The 27,072-nt window shown below is 38.1% G+C and overlaps 1 protein-coding gene across 1 annotated transcript in view; it reads left to right on the forward strand.

Moving 5' to 3' along the window:
* ARNTL2 (aryl hydrocarbon receptor nuclear translocator like 2) overlaps positions 1-23,763 on the forward strand; it is a 66,804-nt gene extending 43,041 nt beyond the window's left edge. Inside the window, exons 9-16 of the mRNA XM_007949800.1 lie at positions 12,427-12,667; positions 13,379-13,485; positions 13,633-13,783; positions 14,437-14,492; positions 15,350-15,458; positions 19,237-19,309; positions 22,488-22,596; positions 23,627-23,763. Coding sequence (XP_007947991.1) covers positions 12,427-12,667; positions 13,379-13,485; positions 13,633-13,783; positions 14,437-14,492; positions 15,350-15,458; positions 19,237-19,309; positions 22,488-22,596; positions 23,627-23,763 — 983 coding nt within the window. The remainder of the gene's footprint in view (positions 1-12,426; positions 12,668-13,378; positions 13,486-13,632; positions 13,784-14,436; positions 14,493-15,349; positions 15,459-19,236; positions 19,310-22,487; positions 22,597-23,626) is intronic.
* The last annotated feature ends 3,309 nt before the right edge of the window (positions 23,764-27,072 follow it).

Below are 27,072 nucleotides of genomic sequence, written 5' to 3' on the forward strand. Positions count from 1 at the left end.
CCAAGGAGGGGTCGCTATGAGTCAGGACCGACTCGACGGCACATAACAACAACAACAACAAAAAGGGTCAGTGTGACTAGAGCCTGGATGCAGAAGGGAAAAAAGGAGGCCGCTGGGACCAGATATGTAGACCGTGAGGATTAGGGAGAGTGATGTGCTGGCAAATATTTAATAGCTGGTTCTCAGAGTGTAATTCTGACATGAATGTTGTTGATATTTTCCTTTACTTTAATGAGTAAGATGAAAGTGAAGCCACAAAGGCATGGTATGAGAGGTTCACTCATTGATCAGTGATGTGAGTAACTTCTTTGCTGAATTGAATAATAATTTTTGAATATGGACAGACTGCTTTGTGTGTGTGCTACTCACAGACACAAAACACTTTCAAGTTTAATCTGTAATATTGAAGTTTCTTATCACTTTGTTAGGTCTAGACAATAATGAATGAATGAATAGCCCTGGTTTGTAGCTTTGCTAATTTCTGTGGTCAATTTCAAGCTAACATCATGATGTCATTGAATATGAAGTAGGGAAGGGATGTGCAAATGGCACACTATTACATAGTATTATGCTTAAAAAGAATGTTGTTTTTTCCAATTAATAGTAAATACATAACAGTTGTTGTGTTGTTGTTGAGTCTATTCTGACTCATGGCAGCCCTGTGTACGTCAGAGGGTGATCAGTACGTCAGAGTGTGACCCATAATGGCTGATTTTTGGAAATAGATTGCCAGGACCTTCTTCTGAGGCACCTCTGGGTGAACTCAAACCTCCAACCTTTTGGTTAGCAGCCAAGCCCATTAACTATCGTACCACTCAGGGACTCTATTCCCATTTCCCTTCCCACCCCTGTTCAGATTGACTGTCTGTGTAACCTGGGTGGATTTTTAAAGCACAGATTGCTGGGCCCCATCCTTAGAGATTCTGATTCAGTAGGTCTGGAGGGGTACCTGAGAATGTGCATTTCTAGTAAGTTTCCAGGTATTGCTGATGCCGCTAATTCAGGGAACACCTTGAGAACCACTGCTTTAGACTTTTAAGTGTCAGATTCTCTGGGAGCACAAGAGGAGGGGAAAGGGAGAAAGGAGGATGGAGGAGGATGAGATACCCTGGCAGCAATGCCCATGACAATGACTGAAGTTCTGTTGATGGGGATGCCCCTTCCACTTGCATTTTCTCTCATTTTCTCACAACTTCTGTGATCACTGTTTCTTTCAGTGGGTCCCTGCACCTTGATTATGCCTAAGTCAAAGGTGATAGAGATAAGCTTTATATAGTAGATTTTAACTAAATAAATAGATTTGGTCAGTCAACAGTTACTTATTGAATAAGTTTCTTATTGATTGCCTACTGTGTGCCAGGTACTATATGTTTTAAAAAAAAAAAATGAACTCACTGCCACCGAGTCAGATCTGACTCATAGCGACCCTTCCTTGGATTTCCAAGGCAGTATCATTATGGAAGTGGATTGCCCAATCTTCCTTCTGGGGAGTAGCTGGTGGGTTTGAACTGCCAGTTTCCTGGTTAGCAGTCAAATGCCTTAGGCACTATGCCACCAGAGCTCCCATGCCAGGTACTATACCAAATGTAAATAATATGCTGTTGAATAGGCAGACAAAGTTACTGCTCTTGTGGACCTTATAGGAACAAGAGACAGCACATAAACATAAAACTAACAAATATTTCAGGTAGTGCACAGTACAATGAAGTCAATACAGTGGGGTGATGAGAAGGACAGGGACTGGGAAGGAATAGTTCCTTTAGATAGGGCACTCAAAGAAAGTCTCTGTTAGGTGACATTTGATCTGAGACCTAAATAATGAGAAAGAGCCAGCCATGCAAAGAACTATGGGGAAGACATTCCTGTCACAGAGAAAGACAATATGAAGGTCTTGAGGTCGGAAAACTTGGTATTTGTGGGGGACTAAAAAGGGTCAGCTCTGGTAGCATAGTGGCTAAAGCACTTGACTGCTAACTAGAAGGCTGGCGGTTCAAACCCACCAGCCACTCCTCAGAAGGAAGGTTGGGCAATCCTACTTCCGTAGTGATACTGCCTCGGAAACCCAAGGAGGGGTCGCTATGAGTCAGGACCGACTCGACGGCACATAACAACAACAACAACAAAAAGGGTCAGTGTGACTAGAGCCTGGATGCAGAAGGGAAAAAAGGAGGCCGCTGGGACCAGATATGTAGACCGTGAGGATTAGGGAGAGTGATGTGCTGGCAAATATTTAATAGCTGGTTCTCAGAGTGTAATTCTGACATGAATGTTGTTGATATTTTCCTTTACTTTAATGAGTAAGATGAAAGTGAAGCCACAAAGGCATGGTATGAGAGGTTCACTCATTGATCAGTGATGTGAGTAACTTCTTTGCTGAATTGAATAATAATTTTTGAATATGGACAGACTGCTTTGTGTGTGTGCTACTCACAGACACAAAACACTTTCAAGTTTAATCTGTAATATTGAAGTTTCTTATCACTTTGTTAGGTCTAGACAATAATGAATGAATGAATAGCCCTGGTTTGTAGCTTTGCTAATTTCTGTGGTCAATTTCAAGCTAACATCATGATGTCATTGAATATGAAGTAGGGAAGGGATGTGCAAATGGCACACTATTACATAGTATTATGCTTAAAAAGAATGTTGTTTTTTCCAATTAATAGTAAATACATAACAGTTGTTGTGTTGTTGTTGAGTCTATTCTGACTCATGGCAGCCCTGTGTACGTCAGAGGGTGATCAGTACGTCAGAGTGTGACCCATAATGGCTGATTTTTGGAAATAGATTGCCAGGACCTTCTTCTGAGGCACCTCTGGGTGAACTCAAACCTCCAACCTTTTGGTTAGCAGCCAAGCCCATTAACTATCGTACCACTCAGGGACTCCATATTATGTGCAAAATGCTATGCTATCTGCTGGGGTCAGAGCAGTGTACATAACAAAATCCTTGCTGGTAGTGATAAGTGTTATGAAAATAAAGAAAATAGAGTAAGAGGTTAGATTTAGAACCAGGCCTTTAAATCACTATCTCATAAAGTATTAAAACAAGATTTAAAAAAAACAAATAAAGTATAATTAATTTATATTGCTCTCACTAAAGAATATATATAATAATTTGTAGAAAACAAAAAATTTTTCCATTAAGAAATAAAAAGTACCCTTAAGATATTATCTTTCATCTTTTTCTCTATTTTTAATTTCAGTTTTATGATGTAGATAATATATATCACAACAGTTGTTGTTGTTGTTATGTGCCATCAAGTCAGATCCGTAGTAGGTGTTTATAATTTAAAATGAAATCAACACTTGAAATTTATTTTTTGGTAAGATGTTGCATAGATGATTTCTTTTAGAAGGATCAGCACAAAGCTGGTTCCTATGAGGCAGAGGTTAAAGATGTCCAGATGTCCAGTTTTTCCAAACTTCTGTAGCATTCCATCATCTCTAACATCAACTAGTTCTCCTTCCCTCAATATTCTCTCTTCTATCTTTGGGTTCTGTAATTTGCTGCAGTGTCTCACAGAACTTAAGAATCATCAGGGAAATGACTCACACTTTGCAGAGGCTGGTGAATCTCAAATCCGTGGGTCAGGCATCAATCTGGAGGCCCCTCCTGACTTACCTGGTTGCAGGGGCAAATTGAGCAGGTCAGACGACAGACTGCCAGATCACAAGGCTGCAGGAGCTGGTGAATCAGGTCAGATGATAGGCTGCATCAGTCCCGAGAATGGGAGGTCAGATGATGACAAGGCAGATGAGGATCCAGAGCAAGAGTGAGAACTTTGCCAGAGCATTCACGTATATTGGATATAGACCACACCCTCAAGGGAACGCTCCTTACTTGAGCAAAGCAGTGCAAGGATGTGAAGGGTAGTGACTGGGGTAAGGGTAGTGACTTGAGTCACAGCCTCTAGTAAGGTGATTTAAGATGCATCCCATCCTGATCCTGCCTCATTAACATAATGGAAAACTCATTCCAAAATGGGACCATAACCATAGCGATAGAGGCTAGGATTTATGCCGCATCACAAAATGGAGGATCATGGCTAGAAGGGCCATATTAAGTAATTTCACTCTACCACAGATACAAAATAAACAGTATTTGAAGACCACTGCTCTAGAGGTTAGAGAAATAACAAGTGAATCTTGAGGACTCTCCTTGGAATGTCTCTGAACTTTTTAGTAGGACCCTAGCTGGTTAGTGAGAAAGAATGTTCTTGTGTTGTATTGTGCACAGTGGGAGCTTAGTGACTATTGCCAACACATCAGTAGAATATTAAATAAATCAACACCCTTAGCACGTACCTTAGGACTTTATACTAATACTGCAGGAAGGCTAAGACATGTAGACCAGCTCACAGAGCTTAAGGAAACATTTCAAAAGAGCTATTCCCCAATATGGCAGGCTCCATAGAATAATTGGAGTCATGGGTGACTCAAACAGTTAAGTACTCAATTAAAATGAAAAGGTTGGTGGTTAAACTCACCAGGGGTGAAAAAAGGTCTGGTGATCTGTTTCTAAAAGGTCACAACCTTGAGAACCCGAAGAAGTACAGTTCTATTGTGTAACACATGGGGTCTCCGTAAGTTGGAATCAGCCCAACAGCAATTAATTGGTATAGGATGCTCAGTGGAGACATGAAAGACTGGAGAGGGCAGTTTTAATGACATGCTTCTCCAACATAACGAAAGATGAATCCTGAATCCAGAAGTACCCAATATGGATGGAAAAATTGAGCCTGTCCGACATATGGCTCAGGGCATGTACCAGATGGGCCTGGAGATTTAGCTGACTCAGATAACATAAGATAACCATAACAGAATCCCAATAGCAACACCAGGCTTTACAGCTGGAAGGAAGGGAAATGCAAGCCTTCAGCAGATCCCGGACTATTAAGGCACAGACGTCACTTCTTTTCAAGAAACCTGCCCTGACACCCTTTTGAATCTGGCAAGTTTGAGTCCCACGACCCACATTGGGTAATCCATCAGCAACCCCGAGCCTTTCTCATATTTGTTGCCATTTCCACACTGTATATGACTTTCTCCACCCCCACCCCCCCCGCCAAGTTCTTGCCTCTCTCACTAAAATAGGAGCTTCATGTCTCTTTCCATGATGGTACCTTACACATAGTAGACACTCAATAAATATTTGCTGAATCCATAAATGACCATACTTTTTTTTTTAAATCATGATTTGGGTGAAAATTTACAGAGCAAATTCACTTTCCATACAGCAGTTCACATACACTTTGTCTCATGACATTGACTACAATTTACCCCAATGCACCAGCTCCCCTCCCACTTCCTCCCGATAGCTACCTCTTCCCTGTGTCCATCCCTCCATGCACTCCTGGCCCCTGAGCTGTCTCCCTATGCATAAACAGCCTTTCTTTCTCCCATGATTGATCTCTCCAAGGAGTGTCTCTGCCTCAGATAAATGTTCAGCTCCTATGCCTGTCTTTTGTTTGGCTGGAAGCCACAGGTATAGGTTCAATTTTAGAACTGAAGGGCAGCTAGGGGCCATAGTGTCAGGGGTTCCACCAGGCTGTATCAGACCAGCAAACGTGGAAATGACCATACTCTTGTATTTTACTTCTGGTTGACTGACATCACCCCTTTCAGGTCCAGAAGAACAAAATTCAGTGGATGAATTTACATTGTAGTGTTTTTGTTCTACTTCAAGAAAGCAGTTTCAACATAGTTAGATTTTATCCCAAGAAGATTTTAGCAGACAACTTGAGTCATCTTCTGTCCCGTAATTCTCATGTGAAATAGATCTGAAAAAGGCCCTGCAGTGGAAACCAAAGGAATCTAGCCTTGCTAAAAATAAATGCATGTCAATTAAATTGGCATTTAAAAATATGGCTTGCAGTTTGGAGCTATGTGACATGAACTGTTGTTAGGACTGTACCTTTTCTAGGCTCCCCCCTCTTTCTGTTGCCTTATGTTTTTCATCTCACTTTTTGTAAAATTATAGGACCACTTGGGACTGAATATATGGATTCTTGGAGAATTTTCCTTAGGTATGGGAAGCCCACATCAGCCACTGAAAATAACCTCAGAATTACTGGTGATTTCTGTGTCTGGTCTTTTAACCCTTTGCAGAGATACAAAAAAAGAAGGTGGAATGCCTTTCATGGAACTGCACAGTCCTGCTAAAGTATTTGAAATCATCTTCTAAATATTGGATCTTTAGCAATAACACAAATGTACATTAGAAAAATATATACCCAAGCAACATTCTTGAAGAATGTCATAATCAGATTTTTGTGCTCCCATATGGTCTTGGAAAGGCTTTTTATTAGTAGTATTACTTTGTAGCAGAGACAAGAAAGATTTTTTTTTCCTTTGAAATTAAGAAGGGATAATCTACTGGAAAGTATATATATCAAAACTACTTAGCAAATGCTAGAGCTAATTCGTAGTCAAATTCTGTATGCGTTAAAGGAACTAACATGTTTTTGAGTCCCTCCTATGTTCCAGGTCCTTGTACTAGGCTCAGCCTCACAATATCCCTGCTAGTGGACAGGCTTTACAATAGAGTAGGAGGAGTTGGGGCTCTGAATTCAACAGGATTTGAATCTTAGGTCTGCCATTTAACAAGTATGTGACCTTATGCAAGTTGTTCTCAGTGTCTTCATATGAAGGCTCATAAGAATGTGGTTAGGATTAAGTTTATGTAATGCAGTGCTTAGAATCTCTGAGTGATGCAAACGTGCCCTGCTGCTAACCATAGGGTTGGCAATTTGAATCTACGCAGGAGCGCTTGAGGAGAAAGGCCTGGTGATCTGTTTCCAGAAAAATCAGCCATTGAAAACTCTGTGGAGCACAGTTCTACTCTGTCACGAGTTGTAATCGAAAACAATTGGTACTGGTAATGCAGTGCTTGGCTTTGCATAAACACTCAGCAAGCGGTAGCTGTTATTTGTGGCTCGGGAAGAAGAGAAGAAAACAGAAGGAGAGCAAGGAATGAATGAATAATTATTAAGAACCAATTATGTGCCAGGCACTTTACATAATTCATTATACTGTGTCCTGTAGGGTTGCTACGAGTTGGAATTGACACAATGACACACAACAGTAATCATGTACAATAAATCCCTTTTTAAAGATAAGGAAATTGAAGCTTAAAGAGGTTATGTCATTTGCATACAGTCACATAGAAAGTGGCAGATTCAGGAATCTAATTTTAAATTCTGTATTCTTTCTATTAAGGAGGACTTGTGGCATAGTAAGGAGCTCTGGTGGCATAGTGCCTAAGCCATTTGATTGCTAACCAGAAGGTTAACAGTTCAAACCCACCAGTCACTCCACAGAAGAAAGACTGGGTGATCTACTTCCATAAAGATTTACCCCCTCGGAAACCCAAAGAGGGTCGCTATGAGTTGGAGTTGACTCAATAGCAGTGAGTTTGGTTCAGTTTGTGTGGCATAGTGGTTATGTGCTCCACTGCTAACTGAAAGGTTGGCAGTTTGAACCTATCAACTGCTCTGTAGGAGAAAGCTATGGAAGTGGAAGTCTGCTTCTGTGAAGATTTCAGTTTTTGAAGCCATATGGGGCAGTTCTACTCTGTCCTATAGGGTTACTAATGAGTCAAAATTGACCTGACAGCAGTGGGTTTTTTCATTTTATTCTTTCTACTATGCCATACCACCTAAGCTTCTTAGATGCTAAAACTTATTAAAGAGATTCATTCTAGATGATTTCCATAACAGACAGGCCAACAAGGGAGTCGACTTCTGTGGTAGGAATGTGTTCCTCCCCACACAAGGAGTTTTCACTCCTACTTCAAGCTGGACCATACAGATGCCTACAGTCAGGGTTAAATACCTTCTCAAAAAGGACCTTGTAATCTGCTCAAGCTGCTCAAGTACTTGAACCAAGTATTCATTTAAAATCCCAGAGCCCTGTGCCAAAGGCATGAGATCAATTTGGCCTAAGGAGTGTTAGGAGCGTATGCTAATCAATGTGGCCCTGTTCAAGTAAGTGCCTAATTTGAGAACTGCATGTGGACAGCTGGGCCAGAATAAGGTAACTGCAAAATATAACCCTGGCTGGCCACATGGAATGACTTCCAGTGAAATTACTTTATATTGTACTTCAGTTGAGGAGAATATCTGTCAAGTAAACCCATTTTATTATACATATAACCGAAAAAAAAAAAAAACTCACTGCCATTGAGTCTATTCTGACTCATAGCAACGTGCATTGGGTTTCCAAGGCTGTAAATCTTTACAGAAGGAGACTGCCCCATCTTTCTTCCATGGAGTGGGTGGGTTCAAAGCACTGACCTTTTGGTTAGCGGCCAAATGCCTTAACCACTACAGCATCAGAGCTCCGTATTTTGCATATAGTTGCTACTAATTCTTTCCAGTAACTATTAGCCAATGGGAGCCACTGTATTATAGGACCATCCCCATTGATGATGAAAGCTTATGGCTAATAAAGGTGTTTTTCTTCCCTTCGCCATTTAATTTTAAAAGAAGAGAGACGAGAAAGTAGCCTTTTAAAATGTTAATTGGATATTGAATTAAAGATTTATCCAGAGACCATTTGTCAGGATTGGGCGAGAGTTGATTACTATAGAAGCAGAATTTGATATATTGCCCCTTCTGATTTTGTGTTATGGCTGAGATTTTTGATAATATGAAAGTTTTAGAAAATAAACAACACTGACATTAAATAAAGTTATTTGTACCTGATTCTGACATTAATGCCATGAGCACAAACTTTGAAAAAGCTTCTAAATTGGGATAGAATTACTTGGGTATCTAAACTTGTGAAGTCAAAGACTGATGAGGGGTAGATGAAAGCTACCCAGTGTTTTAGGTTTTTCTTAAATTTATCTTAGGGAGATAAACTTAACTATAGTAGTGACACTCAGAATCCATTTGCTTCTTCTGCAAGTGTTACAGATGCTGTCAGACCCTAAGACAGTATCCTCTTGGCACTTACCATTATAGGGCACTCTGCATGGCCTCCTAGGCGCTCATGCTGTGCCTCGTCTTGCCTGCGGTCTCTGGTCTTTGGAGCCACTCTACCTGTAGGAGAGTGGTTCTAGCTAGGAGCAGGCCTGGAGTGCTAGGGAATGATGTCCCCTAGAGCACGCCTCACCCAGTGACTGAAGGGAACTGATGGATAAGTATCCTTGCTTCCTTGCTGCTCAGGCAGCTTAACTCTGAGACTCACTTTCTACCTTTTTCGCTAGAATGTGCCAATAGATTTAACTTTGTTTTCCAAAGTGGCAACTTGCTGGAAAATTCGCCTGTTTTTAGTTTCCTTCTCTTCTCTCACTTCTGCCCTTTCTCACCAGTGTTTCTTGCGACTGCTTTTCGTATAAATCACTTGTACTTGAATCTTTATCTTAAGATCTGTTTCTGCAAGAATTTAAACTAAGACAGGATACCAAGTGGAGGGACCCAACTGCAACTTGTTGAGGAAAAATTTCATAATGGATTTTGAAAAAACAGCCTATGAATTAAGGCAGTGGGGTGATATAGGTTATTTCTTTCCCTTTTTCAAATCATAGAATAGATTATATTTGAATCTGTCCTGTGCAGGTGATATAAATAAATAATTTGGCAAAGATTGGGACCCATGATACATGATAAGATTTAAAGAATTCTTGGGATAAGAATTTTTTTTATGGGATGTTTTTCTTTTCCCCCTTAACTTTAGGTAATTGATCAAATGAATTGCTGTGGATGGAATTACATAATCCCAACTAAAAATTTACCAACTGAATAAATGTTCAAGGTGAGAAATGAGGAACATTAATTTGGAAATTTAGACCATGACCCTGTTTTAAGAGAAAACTCAAAGTAAAAGGCTAGATTCTGTGTGATGACATTCTATTTATAAATACAAAAGTTTTTAGTATTCTAGATTTATCCTAGAATCAGTTGAATATAGTATTTTTAGACAGTATCTTTTGTAAATTGCAAATGTCATCAGAAATGCCAAACTCTGTGTATGAGATTTTTATTTTTGACTGTCATCTTTTTGTTAATATGAATCAACATCTTGTATTCATGCTTATCCCAATTTAATTCCTTTGAAGTATTTTGAATATTAGGGGTGAGGTAAAGGCAGGGTGCGTAAAATTATTCCAAGTTTAAAAAGAAATAATAGTAACTACCTGGTTGATTGTGGTGCCACTAAACAAGAAAGGGCATAGAGATAAACTTGGATAGAGATTGGAAGAGATAAATGAGTCTACTTCTGGGCATTTGTAGTTGAAGGTATATTTGGACCATGAAGGTGGTATTGTCTGTTAGGTGTTGCATATAAGGTCCTAAGCATGGCTTCTAAGACTTGAACTACTTGTTCTGTGCTTTACTCTTCCGCCATTTCCTTACCACAGTCTATGCTTTAGCAACATATGTCTGCCTTCTCGACTCTCAGGTTTGTGTTGGCTATCCTTTCTGACTATATAACACCTTTGTATCCCATCCCCTCCATCACCCAGGCAATGCCTGTTTGAATAACTTCCATGACAGAGCACTCACCATCACCAAATAGAACAGCATTAGTCACTAAGCAAGTGAACTCTTGAGCCAGCCTGCCTGGGTTTAATCCACAGCTCCACCCTTTACCTGCTGTGACCTTCTTAGTTTCCTAAAACAATGGGGAGAATATCAGAACATCTCATAGGGCTCTTAGGAAGATTAATGAGTTAAACATTTAAAGCACTTAGAACATGGCATATAGAGTGTTCTGTAAATCTTTGCTATTATTATTAATTGCTATCTTATAACTCATCCCATTTCATCTTAAGAACACATTTTATAAGGTTTATTTTAATAAAGTCTCACCAAAAAGTGCCAGTTTAAAACAATGACTGGTCTGGTATTTTCCAAATCTTATCACAAACAACAATTTTAAGTACTTTTAATCAGTTTTTTTTACTTTTTTAATTGTGATTTGGGTGAAAGTTTACAGAGCAAATTCACTTTTCATTCAGCAATTCACATACACTTTGTCTCATGACATTGACCACAGTCTCCCACAATGCAACAGCTCCCCTCCCTCTTCCTCCCCTTAGTTACCTCTTCCCTGTGTACTTCCCTCCATGCATTCCTGCCCCTTGAGCTATTTCCCTGTGGATAAACAGCCCTTTTATTCTCCCATGATTGTTCTCTCCGAGGAGTGTATCTACCTAGTGTAAATGTTCACCTCACATGCCTGTCTTTTGTTTGACTGGAAGCCAAGTTTTTTTGACTTTTTAACCTTCCAATCAAGTTTTTTGTTTTTGCTTTTTGTGAATTGCCATAATCTGCCAACTACTCATCTTCAATGCCTGTGTTTTATCTCATTGTTTTCTTAAACATTTCTTAATATTTGAGTGTATGGATTATTTCCAATTTTTAATTATTCTGGTTGGACCTGCTGGATAAGCTTTTTTCCTTTGGAGTTAATTGCTTGGGATTTTTCTGTAGTTAAAGTTTTGAGTCAAATTTTATTTTTATACCTTTTATAATAAGTTTCCCAAGATGTTTTCTAAAATATTTCTGCAATCTATTATAACTATATAACAAGGAGCTCTGGTGGTGCAGTGGTTAAGGCATTTGGCTGATAACTCTAAGGTCGGCAGTTTGAACCCACCAGCTGCTCTGTGGCAGAAAGACAAGACAGTCTGCCTCTGTAAAGATTTATGCACACACTGCCATCGAGTCAGATCTGACACATAGTGGCCCCTCCTTGGGTTTCCGAGGTGGTATCACTATGGAAGTAAATTACCCAACCTTCCTTCCAAGGAGTGCCTGGTATGTTTGAACCACCAGCTTTCTGGTTAGCAGTCAGATGCCTTAGGCACTATACTACCAGAGCTCCTGTAAAGATTTAGAGCCTTGAAAATCCTCTGAGGCAGTTCTACTCTGTCGTGTAGGGTCACTATGAGTCAGAATCAACTCAATGGCAATGGATCATTAAAACGATACGTATCTATTACCTGTTATAAATTCTAACAGAACTTTAGAAATGCATCCATAATGATTTACATTACATTTCTAAATTTTAAATATGAATTATAATATAAAAATTGTGGCTAAGAGCAAGGCGGCATGAAGTTTAACTTTTTGTAACAGATATAAATTACCATAATTAAAAAATTGACTGAGAAATATATTAATCTTTAGACCTATTCAAACCTAAATTAAAGCAATGTATCACCTCTTCAGTGTAGTATGTATAATTGAGCTCCTGGGAAAATAACTTAGTAAGAATAAAGTTGTTAAATAAAATAAATGAGACCAATGATTTCTTTTCAGTGTAATATACTATTTCTCTTTCATACTTTAGCATATTCAAATAGCATTTTATAGCAAAATCATAACTCTTATAAATGTCAATGTAATAAATTTAAGAGTTTATTCATAATGATTCAAATGCCCATTTTTTTGTTTGTTTAACTCTAAATTAGATCGTAGAAAATTCTATACTATCCACTGCACTGGTTATTTGAGAAGTTGGCCTCCAGATATTGTTGGAATGGAAGAAGAAAGGATCAGCAAGAAAGATAGCAGTAATTTTACTTGCTTTGTTGCCATTGGAAGATCACATCCATATATTGTCCCACAGAGCAGTGGAGAGATTAAAGTCAAGCCAACTGAATTTGTAACCCGGTTTGCAGTGAATGGAAAATTTGTCTTTGTAGATCAAAGGTAAACATTTACATGTCATAATGATTAGAGTTCAATGAGATGTTTAGGGGTATTAAAAGATGTGGTTTAGTAGCACTACTGCATTATTTTTAAGGTTTCAAAACAGGAGCTCTGGTGGCATAGTGCCTAAGGCATTTGACTGCTAACCAGAAGGCTAGCAATTCAAACCCACCAGCCACTACTTGGAAGGAAGGTTGGGCGATCTGCTTTGTAGAGATACTGCCTTGGAAACCCAAGGAAGGGTTGCTATGAGTGGGAACCGACTCAACAGCAGTGAGGTTACTTTTTTTTTCCAAAACAGGAAATAAAAATTTAAATGAAATGAGGATATGGATATGTGAATAAATTTATTCAAGCAAAAATGTACACTCAAATAATATTTTTAAACCAATATTCAGAAACTGGGCTGTGGCCTCAGTTGTATTAGTGCATGGTGGTAACAGCATACCCTGGGGTCACCTGGGTGTTCATTCTGTTCTGCAGCCCCAGTCTGGATCAAGGGGAACCAAAGGGAGCCAAGTCATACACATGCGTTTTTGGCCCACCCAGTCTCCTTCCTTTGGTCCTGACAATCTATTAAAAAAAACTAAACCCTCTGCTGTTGAGTTGATAGTAACACATAGAGACTCTGTGGTCACCTATGGACCTATAGTATTTTGTGAGGGGGTATACTCACCAATTTCTGATGTTTATTTTCAATTTTAAAACCAGGGCAACTGCAATTTTAGGATATCTGCCTCAGGAACTTTTGGGAACTTCTTGTTATGAATATTTTCATCAAGATGACCATAGTAATTTGACTGACAAGCACAAAGCAGGTATGTATTGAATAGAGTATTTTTTCTTTGGAAACTTTTAATTATAACTTCTATTCTTAATTTCTCATTCCTATGTAATCTAAAGCTTCAGTTTTTATTGTGGTAGACTGTTGTGCTGATCACTTTTTTTTTGTTGTTGTTGTTAAGTTCTACAGAGTAAGGAAAAAATATTTACAGATTCCTACAAATTCAGAGCAAAAGATGGGTCTTTTGTAACTTTAAAGAGCCAGTGGTTTAGTTTCACAAATCCTTGGACCAAAGAACTGGAATATATTGTGTCTGTCAACACTTTAGTATTGTGAGTAATTTTTCTTACATTGTTCAGACCTTTATATGAATTTCAAATAAGTAATCTTTGCTTCTCTTTTCTTGTTAAACCATTAAAACTGTACGATTCTCTGGCCTCATATTCCTTGAGGTAAATACTTTGATTAATTCATTTATTCAAATTCATTGGTATTAGTTCTCAGAAGAAAGCTAAAAGTTTGCTTTACATTCTCAGAACTGATGTGTGACAATACACATGGAGTCCGGACAACCAGGGAAATTCATTTGAGCCATGGTATCCAGTCTCTTTATTGGGGCTCCATGGTCAACTATCCATGTAACTGCCCTCAGTCACCAGTCCCTCTAGAGATTAAGCTGATACCGCACATGACTCAGAATCCCTGCCATAAATCACATTGTTAGACTTTCTGGCATAGCTAGCCACCTCCCTAGATAAAGATACTCCTGTAAGACATGATATTCCTAGTGCTCAAAGATTATCTTCCAAAAGCTGAGAGCAAAGGCCAGATCTCTTGTTGGACAAGGTTAAATTCTTCACTACACAATATAAAGTGTAGGTGGGTCATGAATTGGCAAATCAAATATATAGAACCTAATATAGTTGCTTTAACAATTTCCCTCACCTTAAAAAAAAAAATCACCCATGGTGTGTCTTAATTCTAGAGGGCACGGTGTGACTGGAGACGCATCATTACTTCCTTGCAGTTCTCAATCAGAAGGTAAGCTTGGTTTTAGATGATATAGGACTTATTACTAATAAATATTATTGTGGAAGAATTATTCTTAAGTCATTGACTTTTGCTGTAATGGTGAGGGAAAGAATTTCAAGTAGAAAATGAAGAAAGGAAAAAAAAAAAAAACTTCTATGAATTGGGTTATGGGAATCCCAACTTCAGTTGGGAGTAAGAGACCGAGTCTGGGAGGAAACCAGTATCTCACATGAAACTTCCAGGGTCACACCATTTCTTCCTCAGTACTCTCATAGCACTTTGCTCACACTTGTTAAAATATTACAGTGTTTGCAACTGGCTGACAAGCACAAAGCAGGTATGTATTGAATAGAGTATTTCACCAACTCTCCACTAACTGTGAGTTCTTCAAGAGTAGGAATGGTGTTTTAGTCATTATCTATCCCTACAGGATAGCTCTATATAGGTTGTGGCACTCAATAAGTATCTGTTGGACAAATAAATGAAAAGCATTAAAAGGGACTTTTTGCTTCATCAGTGTTAGTTTTTTTTACAACAAGAATATAGTAATATATTACTTATATAATTAGAAATAAAAATATTAAGAAGTAGTATTTCTCTGGCTTCAGTATTGAGAATAAAGTGGGAAAAGACTATCAGTACTTACCCTCAAATGACTTTCCAGACATTTGATCCATATCCCCTTCATAAGTATCTTAGAACCATATGAGTTTTTTGTAACACAGGGGTGAATGTTTTCTAACACTTTAGGATATAGCTAATCTGTTTTTAAAATTAGGAAATGTATATAAATTGAAAGATACTACATGAAGTTATATGCTATTTAAAAAATTCTCAATTGGAGTTTTCTTTTTATTGTTATTTAGAATCCTCTATACAATCTTGTAGTAGTATACCAAGAATGTCTTCTGGAATGGTACTTGGTGCTGGTTGTATTGGAACAGATAGTGCAAATGCAGTTCTGGATTTACAAAGGTAATTTTACTGTTGCAGATATTTTCACAACTAAAGCCATTATGTTTACAAAAAAGTAATTTTTCCTATATGCAAAAATAATTAGTTCATAAATATAATAGAAGATCCCATTTACAGTAGCAACAAAAAAATAAAACATTTGTAAATTTTACAAAAACTATTCAAACATACTTGTTTAAAAACTTTAAAATGCAATGCTATAATGTTATAACAAAGATAACTTGAATAACTTTGTAGATATAATTTGATTTTCAGTGGGAATAAAAAAAAAAAAAGAATGGTGTGTGTGTGCATGTGTACAGGTCCACAGTGTCTCATCTAATATGTTTGGAACCCATTATGTTTTGAAGTTAGAGGGGCAAGAGTGAGGGAGTATTTACATTAAATGAGATTGAGAATGAGTTAACAGTTATGGAAGCTGTTGGGTGGGTGCATGAGATTTCATTATACCTCTGTTTTTATATGTTTCAAATTTTCCATAATAGAAAGCTTTAAAATATTACAGGAGTGAAGTATGTAAATATGTGTAATAAATGGGACAAAGCAAGATTTAAAAAAATAGTCTTATATCAGACAAGGTCAGGTTTTAATTACAGAAAATCTTTCCAGTTCCAGAGCATTTTGGATTTGGAAATTGGAGAGAAGTGACCTGATACCCCACAATATAATATACAACAGCACAAAAAGTTGTTTTGCCTCGTTCCCTCTCATACAAGAGATTGTTTGTTACAGGACAGGAGATGTAGAAGATGAGAGAAACTTTTACTTTTTTATTTTCTACTTTTTTTTGTACAGCTTGAATTTTTAGCATTAAATTGAAAAAAAAAAAAGAAATTTAAACTGAAAAAAAGTCCATAAGGTCTGCCTATTTCATTGGGAAAAAAATTAATTGAATAATTACTATTTGCTATATACTTTAAGCATTGAAACTATTGTGAATTGTTTACTATGACATTCTACTTCTTGTTTATCAATTCTGTGTCTGTTCCACACTGCCTTTCTCTGAGATTCTCGCAGTGAGAAATTTGGGGGCATCTATTTTAATTAAGGATCTTTGGATTGCAAAAATTAAAGGTCCTTCAAGTCCCCTCAGGAAAGAAAGGTATATCTTTACTTTCAGTATACGTGTCATCTGGAATTGGAACCAGAAAACCAAGCACTTCTGCCATGCAAAGGACCAGCTTCTCTTTGACTCTGTGCCTATCTCATGGGGGCATGGCCTCTCTCCCTGTTTCTCTCTGATTGTCTGCTCTGTTCTCTTCCCTCTTTCAGCTGGCTTCTTCCTTTTCTTCATTATTGTGGTTTTCATATCTGTGGTCACCATGGCCTCTGCAACCCCAGTGCTGCCTCCTGACCCTTCAGCTTCTACTCTCACAGTTCTCAATTTCCCCATTACACTCATCCTGTTTCTGAGATTGGTCTAGCCAATTTTCCCATGCCACCTATGGTAGTTAAGGTTATGTGTCAACTTGGCTGGACCTGGTTTTGAGTGGCTGGGCAGCTGGATATAGTTCTTCCCTATGATGATATTGGTGATCAACTCCATTGTGGAATCTACCGGAGTAGCTGCCTTAGGGATATGGTCTGTTTCTGGTATATAGGAAGTAGCTTTGAGGAAGGTGTCTAGCTTTTGGCATACTTGAATCCTGCATGTAGCCGAATCATTATTCAGCAGCCTGCCATATTGTCTGCTGTTCTTGGGACTTTTAATGGACTTGAATCAATGGCCTGCCATATGGTTTGGTAATATTGGGTCTGTGCCTTTTTACTTGTCAACCTTGGGTTTGTCAACCTCAAGAGTTAGCAGCTGCCTGAGTGAAGAAAGCCTCCAGCTTCAGTGGGCCAAGAGTAAGAGGCAGAGCTAAAGCCCAAAGTTGAGGGGCTTTCACCCAGGCCCCCTAGAGCCTGGCACTTTGAACACAGACTTCTAGCTGCCAAAACTATAAAAGAATAAACTTCTGTTTGTTAAAGTAATCTACTTGTGGTGTTTTCTGTTAGAGAAGCACTAGAGGACCAAAACGCCACCCCATATTGCCATTTTCTGGTCAGTGGATGGTTGTCTCCCTTTTGCTTATGTGAAATTATTAGTAATTGAAGCACCTGGAGGAGATGGGGTGAGCAGCATCATGTGTGAGAAACTTGGCAGAGGCTGTACGCAGGGAGTTTCTCCTAGGAAGGGTTTTTGGGGCAGGAAGGCAAAACCAGAGAAGGATAAGTCTCCTATGTCTTATCCTCCTGTCCAGTAACTGGATATACAACCAATCCTCATTATAGTGAAACTTAAGCACAAACATATACATACATGATTCATCATGTGCTTTGATCATGGATCTCATTTCAAGACTTAATGTGTGGAATGGATAGTACCATATAGTTATTATTAAATACTCAAGTGTATAGTTCACACATTTTTGATACTTATCCTATACTGACTTAAGTTTTCTTCTCCTTTTTAGGTTTTTACAATTCTCACTGACTTAGGTAATAAAAAGTCCTCACTGGATCTAGGACATTTTCAGAGAAGCAGAAATTGAGCCAAATGTTGATAGCTGGGTAGCATTAGGATGTCTAGGATATAGCCAAGTAGTGTTAGAAGGGCACTGGTATATGAAGGAACCTCAGTCAAGGTCTGGAGATGAGTGGGAGAAGCATGGTGGTTTCCTTGAACAACAAGGAGACTCAGTTGAGAGAGGGATTGGGTTGGTGAGCATAGAGTTTTAACTAAGGCCAAGTCATGTAGTGAAAGGGCTTAAAAGCAGTTTTCTGACCAAGGTACTGCTATAATATAATGAAAGTCATGTTTCAGAAGTAGTGAGGAACATGAGATGGGTATAGTTTTCATCTTTAACTCAAGACTAAGTGAGCAGGTAGTGATTTTAGAAATGAACCAGAGAATGAGGAGCTGGCCAGGCTGCTAACTTTGACTCTGGAAAATCTCTGAGATAGGGCACCAACATTTTCATCTCTGAATTTCCCTACCTAATTCATTTCATGCCTCCGTTTCAATTTCTTCCACTGTAATTTCTTCTCAGTTGCTTCCTTGGGAATATATAAAGACATGAAATTAGGTTTATGGGTTCTGTTCTCTGGATGTGTTACATTGTTTTTTGTACCTGGTACTGATGTATTGGTATAAAACTGTGAGATATTTTCCACTTTAAAAAGGTTGCAGAATGTTATTGTACCTTTAGTTTTAATTCTGCTGATTAGCATCTTGATGAGATACTGATCTTGGTTTGACAGCCTGTTTTAAACTGTGCTGTTTTCCATTCCTTTGCCATGAGCTATATTAAGACCAAAACCCAAAACTGAACCCAGTGCCATCAAATCGACTCTGACTCATAACCACCCTTAAGACAGAGTAGAACTGCCCCTTAGGATTTTCGAGGCTGTATGTAAATCTTTACAGAAGCAGACTGTCACGTCTTTTTCCCATGAAGTGGCTGGTAGGTTCCAACCACCGACCTTTTGGTTAGCAGCTGAGTGCTTTAACTGCTGTGCCACTAGGGCACCTATGTTAAGACAGACGACAACACAATTAATTTAAGAGCTTTTACCTCAGAGTTTTCCTATTTATTATAGTATGTTTTTTAATATTCCATGATCAAAAATAAGTCTGGCACCCATCAAGACAGTCTAATTGTGAAAACTGTTACAATATTCATTCTCATGTTCATCACTATGTTTTATCAATGGGTTATTATATATTCAGAGGAGAACATTCCTTTCAAAAATATATATAATTAGAACAAATGGCTTTATGTATTACTTTTTAAAGGTCTGCTTCATCCCTTGGTGATACAAGTCCTAAAGTTCTAATGAAAGATACTACCACTGAAAACTGCAGAAATGTAAGTATACTTGTACGTAATGATAGTCACATACAGTAGTATAATTCTGATGTAGCACAGACAATAAAAAGCTCTAAAGTAGGTATAGACATACCTTGTTTTACTGGGCTTTGCTTTATTGCTTGTCACAGATAGGGCATTTTTTACAAATTGAAAGTTTGTGGCAACCTTATATTGAGCAAGTCTTTCAGCTCCATTTTCCCAACAGTATTTGCTCACCTTCTGTCTCTGTGCCACAATTTTGTCATTCTCACAATATTTCAAACTTTTCATAATGCTATTGCAAACTTAACAGACTACATTGTAGTACAAACATATTTTCTGTGTGCACTAACCAAAAAAAACCAAACTCACTGACATCGAGTCGATTTCAACTCATAGTGATGCAGGTAGTAAGGCTTTACGAAAATAGATTGTCCCATCTTCTTTCTGAGAAATGACTGGTAGGTTTGAACCATCAACCTCTGGTTAGCAGTCAGATGCCTTAGGCATTATGCCATGAGAGCTCCTTTTTTTTAAATTTGGTTTCCTAGTGCATATAGAGGAGCTCTGGTAGCATAGTGGCTAAAGCACTTGACTGCTCACCAGAAGGCTGGTGGTTCAAACCCACCAGCCACTCCTCGGAAGGAAGGTTGGGCAATCCTACTTCCGTAGTGATACTGCCTCGGAAACCCAGGGAGGGGTCGCTGTGAGTCGGGGCCGACTCGACGGCACATAACAACAACAACAACAAGTGCATATAGAAATTATGTTTGCACAATATAATAAAAATATAATTTCTATATGCAATAGGAAACCAAAAAACTAGTGTGACTCATTTTATTGTGTTACTCGCTTTATTGAGGTGGTCTGGAACCAAACACATAATATCTCCAAGGTGCACCTATATATAAAGTAAAGTGTATGAGACTGTAGAAGAAATGAGAAATTAAGATTGACCAGGGACAAAAGGGAAATAGAAAAAGAAATATTTTACTTTTAGATGAATATCCTGTTTTTTGGACTAATATTTATTCATTTATTCATACATTTAGCAAAGGTTTATTGTATACCCATTTTGTGCCAGGAAATAGGCTAGAAATAGGGATTCAAGTCATTGTAATGAATTAATATCTCCAGGTAGTGTACATTATATGCCCACTGTCATCTAGTTGACTCTGACTCATAGCAACCCTATAGGACAGAGTAGAACTGCCTCAAAGGGCTTCTAAGGCTGTAAATCTTTACAGAAGCAGACTGCCTCATCTTTCTCCCATGGAGTGGCTGGCTGTTGGTTCGAACCACCAACCTTTTGATTAGCAGCTGGAAGCCCTAACCACTGTACCATCAGCGCTCCTTGTACGTTATATAGGCAGTCTATAAATAAAGTGTGTAAACTTAGTAAGACATTATAGGTAAATTATTTTGTAGCATTTTGATGAACTTCATTGACTATTAGATTGTTTGGCCTGTAACTATGTAAAGCAGAGTTACTGTATTTTGCCCTGTAACTACGTAAAGAACTTTCTGGTAAAATCATCTGGTTTAATTTGTTCTAATCCAAAGCAGTATTTTCCTTAGTAATGTCATAGGAGATGTAGTTTTGCCATCATTTTAAAAATAATTAAATAACTTTGATCCAAAGCCTTTTGGCCATGAACTTTTCCTTTTTGATCCAAAACTTTTTCTCATAGTATGTACCTTTAGTTACAGTTGTTAAGACTATGGGTTTTGGCAATTAGTCCAATTGTCACTTTGTCCAGTTTTCACTATATGCACTTGTTTGTTATGTGCCATTGAGTCAGACCCAACTCATAGCGACCCCTCCTTGGGTTTCCGAGGCAGTATCACTATAGAAGTAAATTGCCCCATCTTCCTTCTGAGGAGTGGCTTGGTGGGTTTGAACAGCCAGTCTTCTGGTTAGCAGTCAAGTGCCTTAGGCACTATGCTACCAGAGCTCCCATGTGCACTAGGATACCAAATTTAAAAAAAAAAAAAAAAAAAAGAGCTCTCATGGCATAGTGCCTAATGCATTCAGCTGCTAACCAGAAGGTTGATAGTTCAAACCTACCAGTTGTTCCTCAGAAAGAAGATGGGACAATCTACTTTCATAAAGACTTACTGCCTAGGTCACTATGAGTCAGAATTGACTTGATATCAGTGAGTTTGGTTTTTTTTAATTAGTGCATATAGAAATTATGTTTGCACTACACTGTAGTCTATTAAGTTTGCAATAGCATTTTGTAAAGTTGGAAATATTGTGAGAATTACCAAAATGTGTCACAAAGACACAAAGTGACTATTGGACTAATTGGTCTACACACTAGTAGACCATGCAAACCTCAGCCTATATGACCATGAGAACAGAAGAACTAGATATATGACCGTGTGAACAGAAGAAGTATATGGTCCCCAAATACCACTGTCAACCACTTGGAAAAGGATTAGTGCAGGGATCCTGGATAGAGTGGGAGAATAATGTAGAAAAAAACCCAAAATCATATTAAAAAAGACCGGGTTTACTGGTCTGCTAGAGCCAAAGACTATGGCCCCTAGTCATCCTTCAGGCCTGGAACTGAACTGACTCCTGTGATTTCCAGCCAAACAATAGACAGGTATGGTGAACAGGGTGAACATTTACACCAGGTAGATACACTCGTAGAATGATCAATCATGGGAGAACAGAAGGGCAGTATTTGCACAGGGAGATAGCTCAGGGGGCAGGAATGCATAGGAAGGAAGGACACAAGGAGGGAAGGGGTAACTACAGGGAGGAAGTGGGAAGAGAGCTGTTACATTATAAGGATTGCAATCAATGTCATGAAACAAAATGTGCATGAACTATTATATAGAAAATGAATTTGCTTTGTAAACTTTGACCAAAAGTAAAAAAAAAAAAAAAAACGACTATTGGTTTTAGAATCAGATAAACTAGGGTTAGAATCATGGCTCCAGCACCTTGGGCAAGATACTAGCCTCTTTAGTCCTCAGATTCATGACCTGTGATACAGCTATGTTACAACGTTTCAAAAATGAAAGGAGATGATGCCTGCAGAGTACTCAGGAAGTACTAGCTGCCATATTGATGATGGCAGTGATGGTGCCAGTGGCAGGTCTAAATCCAGTAACTGCTTGCTAAAAGATCTTTATTTCTTTCAAGTAGGAACTTTACTAATTATTTATTATTCTGTCTTTTCAGGTGTCAAGTAAGGAGTTGATTCCGTTAAGTCCTTCTGAAATAGGAGAGCTAGAAGCCACGAGGCAACACCAGAACACTGTTGCTCTCCACAGTAACGAACTGCTCCTCAGTAAGCTTTCCTTAGCAACTTTCTGCCATTTCGGTTTTCCAAAAACTCCTCCTTAATCACAGTATTCTCAGGCATAGGACATTTCTAGAGATGCAAACAGCTCTAAAACTAAAACTTTTCAATTTAGAATTCTAAAATAGAATAATCACACTCTTGATTTTTCAATGTATGTTACTTAATGGACTTGTCATGAAAAATTCAGTTATTTCATTCAGTTATGGGTAGTGTAACTACACACAATTTTTAAAAATAAGATATTTCAATCTAGGAAGAAAATGTCCATTCTCAAGGGTACAGACCATGAAAAGTGTAAGATGTAATCATTCATTTTAATGCTTATGCAAAGTCCAAATTGAGTAATCAAAATGACACCATTTTATGCCCCCATCACTGATACTGATTATTCTAGTGAAAATGTCATTAAAGAGAGTCAAAGAACTAAAAGGAACCTGGATATTGGCTTCACATAGAGCCACATACTACAAATCATCTCTGAACCTCTTCCTTATCTCTAACTTAAGTTCTCTTTCCATGGGTCCTTCTTATTTCATTTTTCAGCAAGAAAAAAATTCTAGTTAATTCCTTTTTCTAAGAGTATTTGAGATTTTTGGAAGATGATGTCTGAGTTGTCTTTTTTTTTTTTTTTTAGTTAAACAAATAGAGTTTTTTCACCAGACAGATTACATTTCTCCTTCTAGACTGTCCTCCAACACACATAAACACCAGCCCCTGGCTTCCGCCTCTCTCTGGTTTTACCCATTAGCAGTGTTACTTTCTATTAGAAAACTCAGACTAGCTCACTTCTGTGCATCAGATGAGTTAAGTGCAATTTATTTGACAGTCGATTGTTATGAAAATAGAGGACCCATTCAAAGATAGATCAGGCTTCTGCAACTTAGAAATACATGGTATGGAACTCTAGTCTTGCTTTGCCATTTTTTGTGATGATCATTTTGTAACCTTCAAATGTGTGAATGAATGACTTTTTGGATCACCTTTACTGACGTGGGCCTGTATTTTAATTCATTAGATGATGGTGCCCAGTTGGATTTTGATGCCCTATGTGACAATGATGACACAGCCATGGCTGCATTCATGAATTACTTTGAAGCAGAAGGGGGCCTGGGAGACCCTGGGGACTTCAGTGACATCCAGTGGACACTCTAGCATTTGATTTTTAACTCCAAAAAAGAGAAACATTTTAAAGCATTTCATTTACAAGAAACTGCATATTCTCCAGTACTGTATTAATACTGTTTTTATCTTTTGTTTCTATTAATGTTCTACCAGATTTTACAGATTTGCACCTCACTCTCACAGGTGTATGGGAAAATATATTCTCCCAACAGAACATTTCAGAGTTTATTATAGAATCCTTTACTCAGTGAAATGGCTTAAAACCCATTCATGGGTATATTTTTGCTAAAATATTTTTAACTAAGAATAATCACATATTGTTCTGGTTTTGGTTTTATTTTTGATGCAATTTTTTAATTTGGGAATTTAATATATTGAGATTTTCCTTGTGTCCAAGATTCATTTATAATAGTAGATGTGTGTTACTGGGAGAATTTTCATTCCTTGCACATTTCATTCCTCTTTGAGGATAGGGCTTACACACTTTAAGAAAATGGTGAGTACTTGAACAACTAAAGAGACAGGGCAATTTCTAGTCATAATCACAATGAGTACTGTATTACATCTTTGTAGACTTAACCAAACCAAACCAAAAATGCTGCCATTGAGTCAATTCTGGCTCACAGCAACCCCCATGGGGTTTCCAAGATGGTAAATCTTTATGGAAGTAGATTGCCCAGTCTTGCTTTCACAGAGTGGCTGGTGGATTTGAACTACCAACCTTCTGGTTAGCCATCAAATGCCTTAGTCACAGTGCTACCAAAGCTCCTTTGTAGACTTGGGCAAGAAAAAAACCAGGATAGTTATGCTCAGTTAAATACTTTGAGATGGATTTTAAGTGAGAACATTTTTAATTTAAAACTCACGGGGAAAAAGTTGTTTTTCAACTTTGCTTACAGAAAAGGAAGAGCCATCTTTTGTCTTAAGTCCTGGTGATACAAACTTTACTCTTAATATAACCACTCACGATTTTCATTATAGGTAGGACAGGTTTTTGATGCTGAAAATGTATATTTAGTGATGGATTAATTCTAGAGGAAGAAAATGCCCAGACAGATTAACTGTTTTATGTGAAGCACACATTAAATTATATATTTTTAAATATTTAATGTATACAAAACAATCTCCGTATACACAGTTGGGAAAGCAGTGGTCTCACAGGTTAAATGATTAATTAGCTGATCCAGGAACTAGTTGTGATCTTCTAGATTATTAGGCAATTACAGTTATCATTGCATGTAATCCAAGCTCATGATACAAATGGTAAGTACCTTTTTTAAATGATGAAAAATAATTTAAAAACCAATTATCTTTGTATAATTCAAAATTTGCAGAACATTTTTCAGCCAGTAGTTAATCCAGAAGTAGCGCTGAGTGCAAGAATTAATATTTAGAATACTGTTTATCTCTTTGAATGCTCATGCTTTCATAATACCTTGTTTCTTAATAGCTCTTTATAATTGGTTGCTGTGTTCCTATATATTCTCTTTTGTGCCTCACAAATGCAAGTAAGACAGACTGAGAAACTAATGTGGGAAACTCTGAGGCTTAGATGTGGGGTTCAAATCAAGTCTTTTCTTTTTCTATGTGGTGCTACACCTTTCCAGCAAATTGCCCTCAGAATTCCTCACCAAAACAAAACATTAGTTTGATCCTACATGATTAGTCTGTGGGTGATAGATTGGAACTTTTGTCAGACATGTTAATGGCAAATATACCAAAAGCAAATGTTCTGTTCAAGCATGAAATCTACAATAGACATGTGGGCAAGGGTGTACAGGCATGCTGTACTCTTGAGTTAATACAATGTTCCTGGTTCTGATACTTGAGAGTCAAGAGACACTAAGGTGTAGGATAAACAAACAAACAAAAACTCTGGAAGTTGAGAACTGGTTTACAGCTGTGTAAGCATATAATTAAGTCTAAAGAAGGCTGAAACATCACATTTGTTATCTAAGTAAAGCAGAAGGGGCTGTCTGCCAATAAAACATTTTAGAGGACTAAACCGTACATAGCAGTTGGTCTCCAGAGGGTCTGCGCAAGCCAATGGTAGCAGGATAGGTCTTTGTGGTTGGATGGCCTCAAAAACAGGGCAAATCATGATGCAAGTATTTGAAAGAGAGTTTCTAGAAGCTGGTCGTTGTTCTTTGCAAGAGGAGGAATTATTTCATAGAGCTATAGTCAACTGAGGAGCTCTGGTAGCATAGTGCCTAAGGCACTTGACTACTAACCAGAAGGCTGGTGGTTCAAACCCACCAGCCACTCCTCAGAAGGAAGATGGGGCAATCTACTTCCGTAGTGATACTGCCTTGGAAACCCAAGGAGGGGTCACTATGAGTCGGGTCCCAATCGACGGCACATAACAACAACAACGACATAGTCAACTGAAGGTCTTCTGCATGGTTCGATCCTTTATTAGCCTACTCTGATATGTTCTATAAATCCTCTGCCTTGGCCTCGAATACAGTATTCACGCATTGCATAATACTGTAGCTCTCCCAAGGTTAACGTTTTCTTCAAAATGCATTCTGATTACAAATATTTGATTACAACAGATATTTTTATAGCTTATATTAAATATTACTTTTTATTTCCTACAAATTAATTTCATGCATTTTGGTGAAAAATATACAAGTTGAATGAAAGAATCATAAGAATAGCACTTTCGTTCTTTTTAACCCTTGGAATTACTGCTGTAATGAAGTTGTTAGGTACTGTTGAGTTGGCTCTGACTCACAGTGACCCTCTGATAAGAGAACAAAACATTGCCCGGTCCTGTACCATCCTCACAATGGAGCTATGTTTGAGCCCATTATTGCAGCCCCTGTGTCAGCCCGTCTTGTTGAGGGTCTTCCTCTATTTCGCTGATGCTCTGCTTTGCCAGGAATGATGTCCTTTTAGGGCACTTGACTGCTAACCAGAAGGCTAGCAGTTCAAACTCACCAGCCACTCCTTGGAGGGAAGTTTGGGCAATCTACTTCTGCAGAGATACTGCCTCGGAAACCCAAGGAGGGGACTCTATGAGTCAGGTTTGACTCGAGGGCACATAACAACAACAACAGGTCCCTCTTGATAATGTGTCCAAAGTAAGCAAGGTGAAGTCTCATTCCCTTTGCTTCTAAGGAGCATTCTGGCTGTACTTCTTCCAAGACAGATTTGTTTGCTCTTTTGTCAGTCTGTGGTATATTCAACACTATAATTCAAATGCATCAATTCTTCCTCGATTTTCCTTTTTAACTTGTCCAGTTTTTTGTTTTTTTTTTTTTTAGGATTTGGGTGAAGATTTACAGAGTAAATTCACTTTTCATACAGCAGTTCACATATACTTTGTCTCATGTC

The sequence above is a fragment of the Orycteropus afer genome, unplaced genomic scaffold (genome assembly GCF_000298275.1).
Source record: "Orycteropus afer afer isolate SDZICR_OR568_19922 unplaced genomic scaffold, OryAfe1.0 scaffold00254, whole genome shotgun sequence".
Taxonomy (NCBI): domain Eukaryota; kingdom Metazoa; phylum Chordata; class Mammalia; order Tubulidentata; family Orycteropodidae; genus Orycteropus; species Orycteropus afer.